The sequence below is a fragment of the Lissotriton helveticus genome, chromosome 9 (assembly GCF_964261635.1).
Source record: "Lissotriton helveticus chromosome 9, aLisHel1.1, whole genome shotgun sequence".
NCBI lineage: Eukaryota > Metazoa > Chordata > Amphibia > Caudata > Salamandridae > Lissotriton > Lissotriton helveticus.
The window spans coordinates 606,195,345-606,207,712 of NC_136070.1; the positions used below are offsets into that span (position 1 = coordinate 606,195,345).

The 12,368-nt window shown below is 45.4% G+C and overlaps 1 protein-coding gene across 5 annotated transcripts in view; it reads right to left on the bottom strand.

The window, feature by feature from the left end:
• Nucleotides 1-12,368, bottom strand: part of LTBP4 (latent transforming growth factor beta binding protein 4) — a 1,311,633-nt gene that overhangs the window by 183,909 nt on the left and 1,115,356 nt on the right. For all 5 annotated transcript variants that reach the window (XM_078660636.1, XM_078660634.1, XM_078660635.1 and 2 more), the window contains one exon: nucleotides 8,490-8,765. In XM_078660636.1, coding sequence (XP_078516762.1) covers nucleotides 8,490-8,765 — 276 coding nt within the window. The remainder of the gene's footprint in view (nucleotides 1-8,489; nucleotides 8,766-12,368) is intronic.

Below are 12,368 nucleotides of genomic sequence, written 5' to 3' on the forward strand. Positions count from 1 at the left end.
GGTGATGCATCGTCCGGCCGGTCTGGACTCGCTTTGGGGTGTGAGCCCTGGTGGGATGCATTTGGGCCCGGAGGCTGCGTACAGCGCAAGGCCACAGAGTCATGGTGTTGATGAGCCCAAGGCCCACACCTCAGGGGCCAGCCTATGTCTCCAGAGAAGGGGTCCCGGACTTGACCAGCACAGAGTTAGTGGGACCTTGATGCACTGCGGCCAGCACAGGCACCCTGCCACGGGACGGTGACTTGCGGTGCAGTCAGATGGGCCATGCGACCTGAGTGGGTAACTTTCATTGTCCGAGGTGTATGTTTTGGAGTGTTTCGGGGGACAGTGGAAGGTATCTTCCAGGGCAAGACGCTGAAAGGTTTGATTTTATCAGGAAGCAGCAAATGGAGGAGTGGAATGCGACAGCCCGTTGCCACCACCAATTCCGTTTCAGCTACATGGGGGTGAAAACTGCCCACTAGTCCATAGGCTTAGACGCCACCATTGTGTCCATGAGTGTCAGGGAACAGACTTAGTGGCACCAGGGCTGGGTGGGGATGCAGACTGCGATGATGCCGGTACACTGATATGGACTCCGCCATTGCAGAATCATGAGTCTGTGACCTACTGGACCACAGTGTAGGCCGTAGGCAGCGGTCAGCAGTGGCCCACAGCCTCGTGTCTTTGGCTCGCAATGCACAGCTCTAGTGACACCAGGGCAGTTGTCGGTAGTGTACAAACTCCTCCGTAATGATGATCCTTTTCTCTCCGTCAAGATGCAAGGCAACATCCTCTTAGGCCTCTCCTTGCGTGCAATGATGTGTAATCTGCCTTTGCTTCTCGATGTTCAGTTCCAAATCTGTGACCTACTCGAGCACAGCCTAGGTCGAGAGCAGTGTAGGCCGGAGGCAGGGGTCAGCACAGGCCATTCACCGAGTATAGCTGGCATAGGTTGGTGGCCCCGCCGGCCTGCGTAGTTCCGGTTCAGTGGCACCACGTGTTCGTTCACCTCCGTGACTGTGATCCGGCTTTTGTCTGGAATGAGCTCCATCTTCCTCTTACTCCTCTCCGTGCGACCACTGGTGTGGACTCAGCCATTCGTGATTCGCGACTAGGTGCTGGATGTGAGACCTACTGGTCTGCAGGGTTGTCCTGATCCCTCATCCACATGTCGCCGGCTGGTGTTGAACAGGGTTTGTGGCAGCACGGCTCACCGGATGGCGTTGGACAGGGTTTGTGGCAGCACGGCTCGCCGGATGGCGTTGGACAGGGTTTGTGGCAAGATGTGTCACACAAGATGAACATATGGCACAATGCCTCACTTATCGAAGGGAATCTGATGCTGTGGCTGCTGTCCCGTATTTGGGGTCACTGCCATTCAGGAGCCTGGACATAGTCGCACATATGGGGCCCACTGGGCTGCAGAGGTCGCCGGTCGAATATGTAAATGAGAAAGGAGTATTGGGGGCCAGCGTCGGGGCGACAGCAGTGGTCTGAAAGGCTGGCCGGGTCATGGGCTTCGGGCTTGGAGCTTACACTGGCACGTGGTGGGCCCTCCATGACACACGCCAGTGTCGGATGCAGATTAGTGTGGCCTGGCTGCGTAGGGTCGGCCCTAATGGGTTTGTGGTCCAGCGGGCTGGGGTATGGCAGGTGCACAGGATCTCAGGCAACTTCGCTAACGAGGACGGTGTCGGCCTCATGGCGGGGTGGGAGGACCACCCTGGCAGAGACGTCGGGCTTTCTGGAAGAGGACAACTCCCAGGGCTACGTGCTTTTTATTTACACCCCTACGCTGTCCTGGCGTACGCCGGCCCATCCCACTCTGCTCACTCTTAGGGGTGGGTCGTAACAGGCAACATTTCCGCAAGGACCTCCACTGGCTGGGGTGACATGGTTGCCTCCACTATCCACCACACTCCATTCACCAGAGGTGTATGTTGCCGTGGATATGGGTGTGTTCTGTATACTGCGGTTTGTTCAGCACTTCGCCGCCACTCTTGTCAATGTATACGTTCCCAATCATGGTTCTACTGCATCCTTCACACATGCCTGGTTGCCTCCTCTCCCAACATTCATCTTTTGTGTGGCTGAGGTGCCATACCGTAGATTTGGCATGTTCACGGCTTGTCCAGGTTACCATTGTGAGTTGTTCTATTGTGTCTGGTGGGTGGGCATGTTGTTGTGTATCTTGGTTGTGGACTTGTGACATGTGCATTGCCAGAGTTGTGAATTGCATGGTTGTGGAGTTGAAGTGAGTGGCGTGTTAACTGGAAAGTTGCCAAGAGGCTGTGCATTTCCCTTGGTGCCATCCTGGGACGGCTGGTTGATGTTGGACTGTTGGAGGGTGAAGGGATCATGCATACAGGCTGTGTATTTGGAGGCGACATAGGTGGAGGTCCCACGGTGTTCGGATGTTGCCTGCACATTGATGTGTGTCGTGTGCTTCCTGTTGCACTGATTGTGTGCTGTGTCACCATGGGGCACAGGTGGGACATGTGTGCAGTGGATTGCTCCCTACACGTGTGTGCATCCGGCTATGGCGTATGGTCCTTGCTTGGTCTCCAGAGGGTCCTGCGCATTGTGTTGGCCGTACAGGGACTGGGGTGCCAGGATGATGGAGATGTCCAGGACAGGTGTGGGGGTTTTGGATGTGGCTGGCTGTGAGACTCCGCTGACTCTGGCGGGTGTTGTTTGGGGTGTCCCAGGGGCCAACAGGTGGTGCACAGCCAGCAGCTTGGTGTGGAGTGGGATGTTGGTTGTCCGCTGTGTTGGTGCAGTTGGCCTGTTGGGCGATGACGGCCAGGATGCGTGGGTGGTTGTTCCTTTCAGCCTGTAGTGGACAGTGACATTGTCAGATGTTGGGCCTGTGAGGCAGGTGCGTTTCCTGCGGGGCCGCTGTCTTTGTCTGCGCTGCCTCTGTGGTGGCCAGGGGGTGGGGGGCGTTGGGGGTGCTGGGTGGGTGTGTGGCCCTCTCGGGTGTCCGGGCAGCATTATAAGTGGCTTCATGGCATCTGTTGCCCTTCCGATGATGCCCTGGGCTGGGCTCCCTTTTGTGGTGCAGGCTGTGGTCTGACTTTACACCAGGTCAGAGCAGGTGTAAAATTCCTGATGCTAATGCGCCTTATCACGTGTTTTGTGTTCTTATCGCCGATCTGTCTGGTCGTTGCGAGTGTTGAGGTGTGTTGTTGTTGTAGGTTTTGCACGGGAACGACTGCTCTGCATCTCATTAGCAATAGTTGCTGGGGTCCTCTGTGGTCATGTTTTCTGCGGCTGCTATTGCGGAAAAACTGGTGCTGTGGGCTGTTAGCACCTGCTTGTGAATGGTGGGGTAAATTTATCACGACTTTGGCTGCGATAAAGTGCTGTTAATTCGGCGATAGCTCCTTGTGAATATGGCCCTATGTACTTAAATTACATTTGCGTAAAAATCCTATTGAGTTAGCACTGTGACAATGCGCACGAACCGAAAGCGAGAGACTGTTGTTCTCGGCCAGTGCAATGTGTGCTCTTTTTTCAGTGCGAAATGAGTCCTCGCAAGGGAGCACTTCACGCTAAATAGCGCAAAATTACTATTTAGCACTTTGTGTAATGACATTGAATTTCACATAATTTGTTGGGTAGTTCACATCATTTTTTCAAAGGAAATTTTGCAATTTTCGCCAAGGAATATCTAGAATCCTACTAGTTTAAATGCATCTTATTCTTTAGAATAAGCCAGAATCGACCTTTCTAATGAATAAAAGCAGAGATGTAGGTTGAGGGCATGAATAATAGGTTATAGCACCATATTTGACCTGGAACAAAGCCAGCCCACAAAAGCCAGTGAATAATAAACTGTTCCTTGAGTTGCATCGCAAGACAGGTTCAGTGATCAAGGGTAGGGAGTTACTACAACGAAGATTTAATACTGACTTGCAACTACATGGAATATCAATTACCACTAATAAGGAGTAAGAATAGCAAACGTACACTTCCCTATGTATGTGTACCTTTCCAATTGAGGGGTATTAGATTTAAAGAAGTCGCTATACTGTGCTATTCACTGTTTTAACCCCTTCCTTGCTGCCGTCGGCCATTGGCCGATGGCAGCACTACCTCGCTGGTGCTGCCGTCGGCCAATGACTGACGCGGCCCGCCCATTTTTTAAAACGGCCGCACTGCCGCGAAATCGCGGGAGCAGCCAACGGGTTAAGCAAACAAGTAGTTAGGCGCTATAGAAATACTCTTCATTCTCATACTCATACAATATCAACATATGTGACAATATTTTAGGTGAAACTAAATATATCTACCGTTAAATTCAACACAAATCAACAATCAACCTGCGATAAGCACTTTACCACCACAGAAAAGATAGGAATGGAGAGAGCTTGAATTTGGGACTATATGGCCTTAATTCTTGAAAGGTACAAGGGACCTGTCGAGAGGTTCAGATTTATATAACACCTTTAAGGAAGAAAGACTAGATGATTTGCCAAGGTGTACAAATAAGTGGTCGGATTGGATTTGTACTGTTAGCGATCAGGGTCTATATTTGTGAAGCACTGGAAAACCCAATCTTCGTTGCCCGCAGTCACCAGTTGAATGGCCAGCTCTTAATGTGTTGTGTGCTTTAAGTATCTATCAACTTTGTTTTTAGATAGCTAATTATGTTTGCTTATGTATACTTTGATTTTAATATATTTTCTATTGTAAAGGTTAAAGAATGAAGAAACACAATTAAAAAAACAATAAATAAAAGAATCGAGGCACTAAAACCTAATGCCTCAATTAAAATGTGTGTGGAATTACGTGACTAAATTCGTACTATTTGAATAGATCAATTCTCTCCAATGAAAATGGGCAAGCAGTTTTGATCGTGGTGTTTCCTTATGTTCTTTTAATTCCTTCTATGGCATATCAGTACAAGTGACAGGCCTCTCTAGCCATGTCGATGTTCCAAGTCCATGCATATGATTTTAATTGGGATGGTGTGTGTGAGCTGTTTCCAAGATGACATCCTGGTTTCTAGTGAAAGAACACCATTTCAGTAGCCATTGAAAGTATGAGTACACTTGTCCTACCATAAACAGAGGCAATTATCAATGAAAGCTCATTACATTTTAGGAGAATCACTTAACTAGAGCATGCTTGTCGGAAATGGCTTTTTCTGGTTGGCTGGAGCAGTACTCGAGGCAGAACATACCACTCCCGTCAGGGGCAGGTGATTACACACACACTGTATAACCTGTACTCACACGTGTGTAGCTTGGCACTGAGCAGTCAGGCTCACCACAGAGGCAATGTGTAAAGCATTGGCACAGCACTCACTCACGATAAATACCTTGAGCATCACAACAGAGACTTCACAGTTGATGTATGTAAATAACGTTTGTATTCAACACACATAATAATCAACACAACATAAGCATCATGTATTCCTGGGAATAAATAACATTGGGGATTATTACTGGCAGTACTAAGCCTAGCAGTGATCACATTACATCAGTAATATGCACACTTGGGAAAGATCCTAGCCTATGCCCCACCTAGAACCCTTATTCTGTGCAATATGTTGCCCACCCCAGGCACTTTCCAGCGACTCTTATAACACAATAACACATAGCTGTAGGGTGCACCCAGGGTCATAACTTCATCAGAAATATGTACGTACTACAAATTATAATACTTTTTAGCAGCACCGCGGAAAAAGGCTGTGCAGGTAAAACCAATGTCACATGTAATGCTATTCTGGCAAGAAATCAATGTATCAAGCAACCAGTGTTGTGAATCACAGGCAGTTTCCCACTGTCACTCCCACACACACACTCACTTGGCACCCCTAAGTGGTGCAACTGATATCAGGCAAGTCAGTACGGAAGCACTCGCACACATATGCACTCAGCACCCTAATGCGGTGCATTGATACCCAGCAGGTCAATTTGTTACACACTGCAAACCCTGTGGCCTAAGCCACCCTCTGCCCTCCAACTCACCCAGCCTATTCTACAACCACAGACTGGAGACACCCCATGCCCCTGGGCACTAGGCCACACAAGGCTGAAGACACTCTAAGTCAGGTTCCCAGGAAGCATGTGGGGGTAGGCCGCAAGGCCAATTAGGAGGCAGTTGGCAAAATGGGTTTGGCAACCATTTGAGAAGTTCACCCACAGGATGCAGAGCACACACGGGCTGAGGGCAATAGACGGCCATGCGAAAGGGGTCCCCAAGGGCAAAGCATTGGGGGTCACACAGTCACTTGACCCACTTCCAATCATTCTCCGAAGCAATCCTCCAGCCCGGTCAGTCACTCTCACCACCCAGGCCTGAATTGGGCAATACTACCCGACAACACAATGTCGTCTGGGAAGGCCGATTGAAGAAAGGGCAGATGGCCTGCTGCACTGATTGCCGAGTAGGGAACAGTAGCTGAATGGAGAATGAAGTGGGGGCGGCTGTCTGAAGGAGGATGTCCCCCGTCAGGTACATATTGATCAGAGTCGCACCCAGGCAATCCGGGCACAGGGTCAGGTGTACAATGATACGGGTCACACCTGACCATTCTGGTCACACACAACAAAGAGTTGTAAAATCTGTGCCTCCTTGGAAATGAGGCAAAATGTCAGGTGCCTGTCGATGTTGACTGCACCAGACAACTCTGGTCACATACACCACGAAGAGGTTCAAATTCTGTGCCTCACTATAGGCACAACGCCCGGTGCATATTGATAACAGTCATACCAGACAGTTGCGGTCACAGACACAGGTGCAAGTTAAGCAATGCTTCAAGGGGTAGAATGAGGCACTACTACAATAATGCCCCATCTCAGAGAGTTGTAACCTGTGAATCAGGCACTGCACACAATGAGCATGCTGTTGGCCTGTTGTACGCAGGGGAGGCTCCACCGATATGGCGGAGAAGCAGTGCTAGAAGCAAAAACATAAAATGATAATAACTTTCAGTCATTATCATCTAATGTTTCCTTTGCAGGCGGCGGGACTGCTCAGTTAACGGAGCAGGTTAGGGGAGGAGTGGTTTGCTCAATCCTAAGTGCGCAATGACTGTTTTGTCGGCTCTCTAGGGTGACCCAAACCAGTCATGCGCACTTTCCCACTTCTCCATGCAGGCTGCATTACAGCCCGCAAAGAGAACATGCCCACGTCACCAGCCCCTGGCTGAGCACTGTGTCACAGTGTACAGACAAATCACAACGCTGCACTGCAGCATTGTGATGGCTTAGGGGAGGGACACTGGCTGCCTGCTTCCCTCTTCGGAAGTCAGAGCAGGAGAGCAGGAGCAGAGACACGGAACCCGGCGGCGGCAAGTTAAGTGACTTTTGTTATTTTTTTCAATTTGTGCTCCCTCCTGCATTCACAACCCCCTGCGTGACCTCCCCCGTGAATACCCGCACCCACTCCCCCACCCGCAAGCTATGCCGGCCACAACTGGTTGTACGAGACAGATGTTGCACGATCGATGAAGCGGGCCAATTGGATCCTGCAACTGGTGAATCCATTCACCACCCACAAGTTTGACATCGCCAAATCTTTGCCAATACCTCTTGTACATTAAGTCACTATCCTTAACATAAGAAGATGCACCTCAACAACACCCACAGCATCAATCCATTTTTAACCAGTGCATTGACTTTGCATCGTTTCTATCACCTTATCATGGCTTATATCTTGTCACTAGTTCCTAAGCATTACCCTTGGGCTAATCCTTGCCCTAAGCTTTATCTTTCTTTTAACCTTTCCACGATGTAATGGTACATCATACAGTGGCAAACAAAGTAGTGGTGACTGTCAGGGTTAAAATTCAACTAAATGAGAAGGCAAATAAGCTAAGCAGCATGGCAATGTCACTGGATGGCATTGCCTCAAAGGATATCAAAGTCAAAACATTTAAAATAAGGTTTAAATTGCTAAAGGGATAAGAACCACCATTCAGGGGGACATCAACGTAAGTGTACATTGAAAATGTCTGTTTCGCCGTGCCAGATGGAAACCATAGGGTATAAAAAGGTCCATAATATCAGCGATGAGGCCAATGACCCTTTTTTAAGCCCAAAGACAAAATCTGCAAAATGTGCTTTATAACAAATATATAAAAGACATTTCACTCCAAGAAACCACCTGGCCAAGTTATTCACACCTAAATATATAACAATAAACATTTCCTGAAAGTAGCCGAAGAACCATTAATATTCCTCCTTAAAATGGATACATTAAAAAACCCCTCCAAGACGGCTCAAGAAAGCCCTTGTTTAAAGACTAACCCCAATTCTGGAAATCTAATCTGTGCAGATTCAAAATGAATCCAATATTCAGATAAAGCGGTTACAGGTATTCAGACAATTTCCATTACACTGCATGAAACTGTGAAAAAAATATGCAATATGATACAATCAGACATCCCTTTTCGTCCTCTGCTGCAAGCTTCGGTTAAAATATATATTTATGAAACCTGCTGCATTTAGCCCCTCAGATTCTATTCATTTGAATGTACTTTCCATCGGTCTTACCTGGTGCAGGTGTAATCAATGGTGAACGGGCAGTAGGGGACAGCACAGCTGGGATGAAGGGTCTTCTGTCCTCAGACACAGCGGGTCTTACAGGCCGTCTCTCCTCGGGGACAACCGGCTGCACAGGTCGCCTGTCCTCAGAGATGGGTGGCCTCACTGGCCACAAGTCCCCTGCAGCATCTCCTGTCCTTTCCTCAATGACAACTGGGGTAGCTGGCCTTATTGGCCTTCTCTCCTCTGGGACCACAGGTCTCCCTGGTCTTCTTTCTTCATGCACTGCAGGAACATTAGGTGAGATTTCTATAAGAAGCAAATCAGCAAGTCTTCAAAGAAGAGTGGTCACACAGTTTATCACCTCACAGAAGACATTCTCTGAATAGATAGATAGATAGATAGATAGATAGATAGATAGATAGATAGATAGATAGATAGATAGATAGATAGATAGATAGATAGATAGATAGATAGATAGATGGATAGATAGATAGATGGATGGATGGATGGATGGATGGATGGATGGATGGATGGATGGATGGATGGATGGATGGATGGATGGATGGATGGATGGATGGATGGATGGATGGATGGATGGATGGATGGAGGGATGGACGGACGGATGGCAACTGTTCAGTCCAAAGAGGACTCTTTCATCTGACTAGTAGAATGTAACATTATCCTCAAGATACTGGACCCTCCCCTGTTTCTCTGTTAACAATGAAGACTTTTTAGAATATTGTCAATTGTTCTAAGATTTTTTTTAACTCAACTTTTCATACTGCTGAATATGTAAATCTTGCTAGATTTAAAAAAAGAACACTTGGAATATATTTCGAATAAATTGCATACAAAAACTGGAGTGAACAAATGCCTAACATTTGCAGTTATAAAGTCTCATGGTTGAATGCTATCATATTAATTTTAGTTGTAGGTTGTCCTCTACAATGCAGCTTTACCATCGATTCACTTTCTTTACTGTGGAAAGTAGAGTCCTGTACTTATTATAAGACACCATTTCTAACTTTAATAAAGATTTAACCTATAAAGTCTCATCAGTGTTTGTTGAAGGCTGGTGAGTAATTCTAAAAACAGAGTAGAAGTGCTGTACATATGAAACAGTATTTACCTAGGCTCCAAAGATGTATGGCTTCAAATATTTTTAATGATAGTGTAATTAATTGTCTATTTACAATGGTCCAGCCTTCAGTAGTCTGACTTAAAGAACTTTGACGCAAAGTGATTACTTTTAGTGAGTTTTGTACTTTTATGATCTGCATTTTAAATGGATCACATAAAGAGATGACTGACTGACTGAATTAAAGACTGGTAGGATATACCCAAACATGCATTATGAGACAGCATGCCATAGGAACAGCCTTTTTTACCGAAGAAGGAATTCAACTTTAGCATATTAGTGGAAGCTCATATAATTCCCTACAGTATTGTGTTTTGATAAGCACATGATATTCAAATTTGGTAAGGAAGAGACAACAGGGGGTAATTGGCAGAGAAAGAGTTATATTGATTAAAAGGGTCTTAACAGGAAGATTTCCCTCATCTTTTCAATCTGCTGTTATCCTACCAGTACCTGTAAAGCCTTCCTTAGACACTAATGACCCCTCTCTAATTTCTGGCCTATGTCTCATCTTCCTTTTCTCTCTAGTATATTAGACTGTATTCTCTTTTTTTCTTTCCTTTTGTCTAATGAACTTCTCTGACCCGTTTAATCTGATCTACGCACTGTCACGCTTCTTATTGCCTGTCACCAGCACCACTGAATGCTCGCCCAAAACACAGTCCCCTATTCTCATTCCCATTGACCTCTCTGCTGCTTGAGCACAGTGGCCCATTCTATCATCACACATTCTACATCTAAACATGGAACTGCTCTTTACTGGTTTCACTCCTTTCTTTTGGGTCTTTTCTTCTTCATTCCTTTATAAAGGGTTGTATCCTTTCCTTATCTTGCTCTTTATGGTAGCCCTCAGGGCTCAGTCCTTAACCCTCAGATCTTCTCATTATATACCATTCTGTTAGTTTCATCGTGTGGGTTTAATTCTCACAGATGATGGCTTCTCTAGCTGCCATTGAAATCTGGATGTCATTGCACTTTCTGAAACTCTGCTCTAGGAAAACCAAGATTCTCTTTTTTTTCTTCCCCTACAGCCATTGCTGTTCCTTCTCCTATTTACTTCTCCACTACTTTCATTTCATTATCTTATTTATCGAGGAATCTTAGCATCATTTTTGACTCATTACTGAATTTCTCGGTGCAACTGTCTTAAGTTGTGAAGTTCTGCCACTTACACCCGTATAACATCTGAACAATTACATTTTGTTTTACCGTCTTTACTTAAAATTTTGCTTTAGTCACTGGCTCTTTCCTGAATTACCTACTGTTCCTCTCTTGATGCAGCCCTTCTAAAATATCTGCTTACTCTACTTCACTTTATTCAAAACTGACTTCTCTTTTTGCTACTACTGTACTCATACCAGAGCCTATTGAGTGCAACCTAAATTGGCTACTAGTTTCATCACAGTTCAAATTCTATAATTTTATAATCTTTAAATGTCTCCCTACTTTTGCCCCACCTTATTGGTGTCCCCAGAGTTCTTTATGTACTTCAGTCTGCTCTTTGCCTTCTGGGGTTTAACCTCTGATTTCAGTATCTCTAACTTTGTGTGTCTCTTCCTGTTTTCGTTCCTTTATATCGCTGGCTCCCTATATTTGGAATGATGTTCCACTTGCATTATTCTTTCCTTATTCTTCATGTTTTTAGGAAATTACATTTTTTTGGGCCACAGCTAAATGGGATGTTACCTTGGGGTACCTTTGTGGGTTACTTTCACCATGTGTATTGAACAATCTATGTTTCATGTTATGTAAACCGCGTTGGATTAATACTCTATAGTAAACTAATAACTATATGAATAGTTCAGTATTCATTAAAGTCACCTATTTGTCTGAAAGAATTGCAGTGTTATGACTCAATTAACATATTTTCTACTAAATATTCCGAAAAAGTCCAGCATCAAAGTACATTCTGGAGCAGATTTGAAAAGACAATGGGGTTGCCAATTTTTCCGTAACATTTTGAAAATAAAAACTGCAAAAATATTTCCTGTGGGACAATATCCTCCAAAATGATGACAACAAACAAGGCAAACTTTCCTAAAAGGAACTTTACATTTCTATCTTCAAAAACAGTGGAATGGCTAGGTTCAAGTTGTATTTAGCTCTGTCTGCAAGCAGTGATTGGTTGATGAAAAGTTAAAGAGACATTGAAAGTGATCACATCTTTTGGTAATGCCTATCAACTTTCTACTAAAGCAAAGATGAGCCTGATCAAATACAGAACTATTATGAATGGGATAGTAAAAATGTGTTAACACCATTCATAACATTTTATCAATAAATTCAACTTTAAAAAAAAGCAGCCAGCAAATTTCATCACTTAAAAGCAAGTAGTAATTTGCTGATAAAATAAAGTTATAAAAATTATACAAAACATTGTGACAACTATTGCCCCCATCTCTTTGGGTCTTGGTAGAAAAAGTGGATACAACACAGTGAGTCTGTTTAATCTATAATACGCTGTCTTTTCTCTGAGGCTATCTTCTGTCCTGCCTCAGCTCTTTCCTTTCTAGTTCATTCCTGAAAGTGCAAACAAAACAAAAATGATGCAAGTCTGTTGCTCCCCATTGTCTTCAGTCGACATTATTTTAAATATGGTTCAGCTCTGCGTTTCTGAAGTGGTGGAGTGCAGCGTTAAGCCAAGAAGGCTAACGCCACACTCAGTCACTTTGGTGTAAATATGCCCAGAGGTGTGGAACACCTACCCACTCTAAATCAGGTGGAGCAACATTCTGGGCTGTCATTTT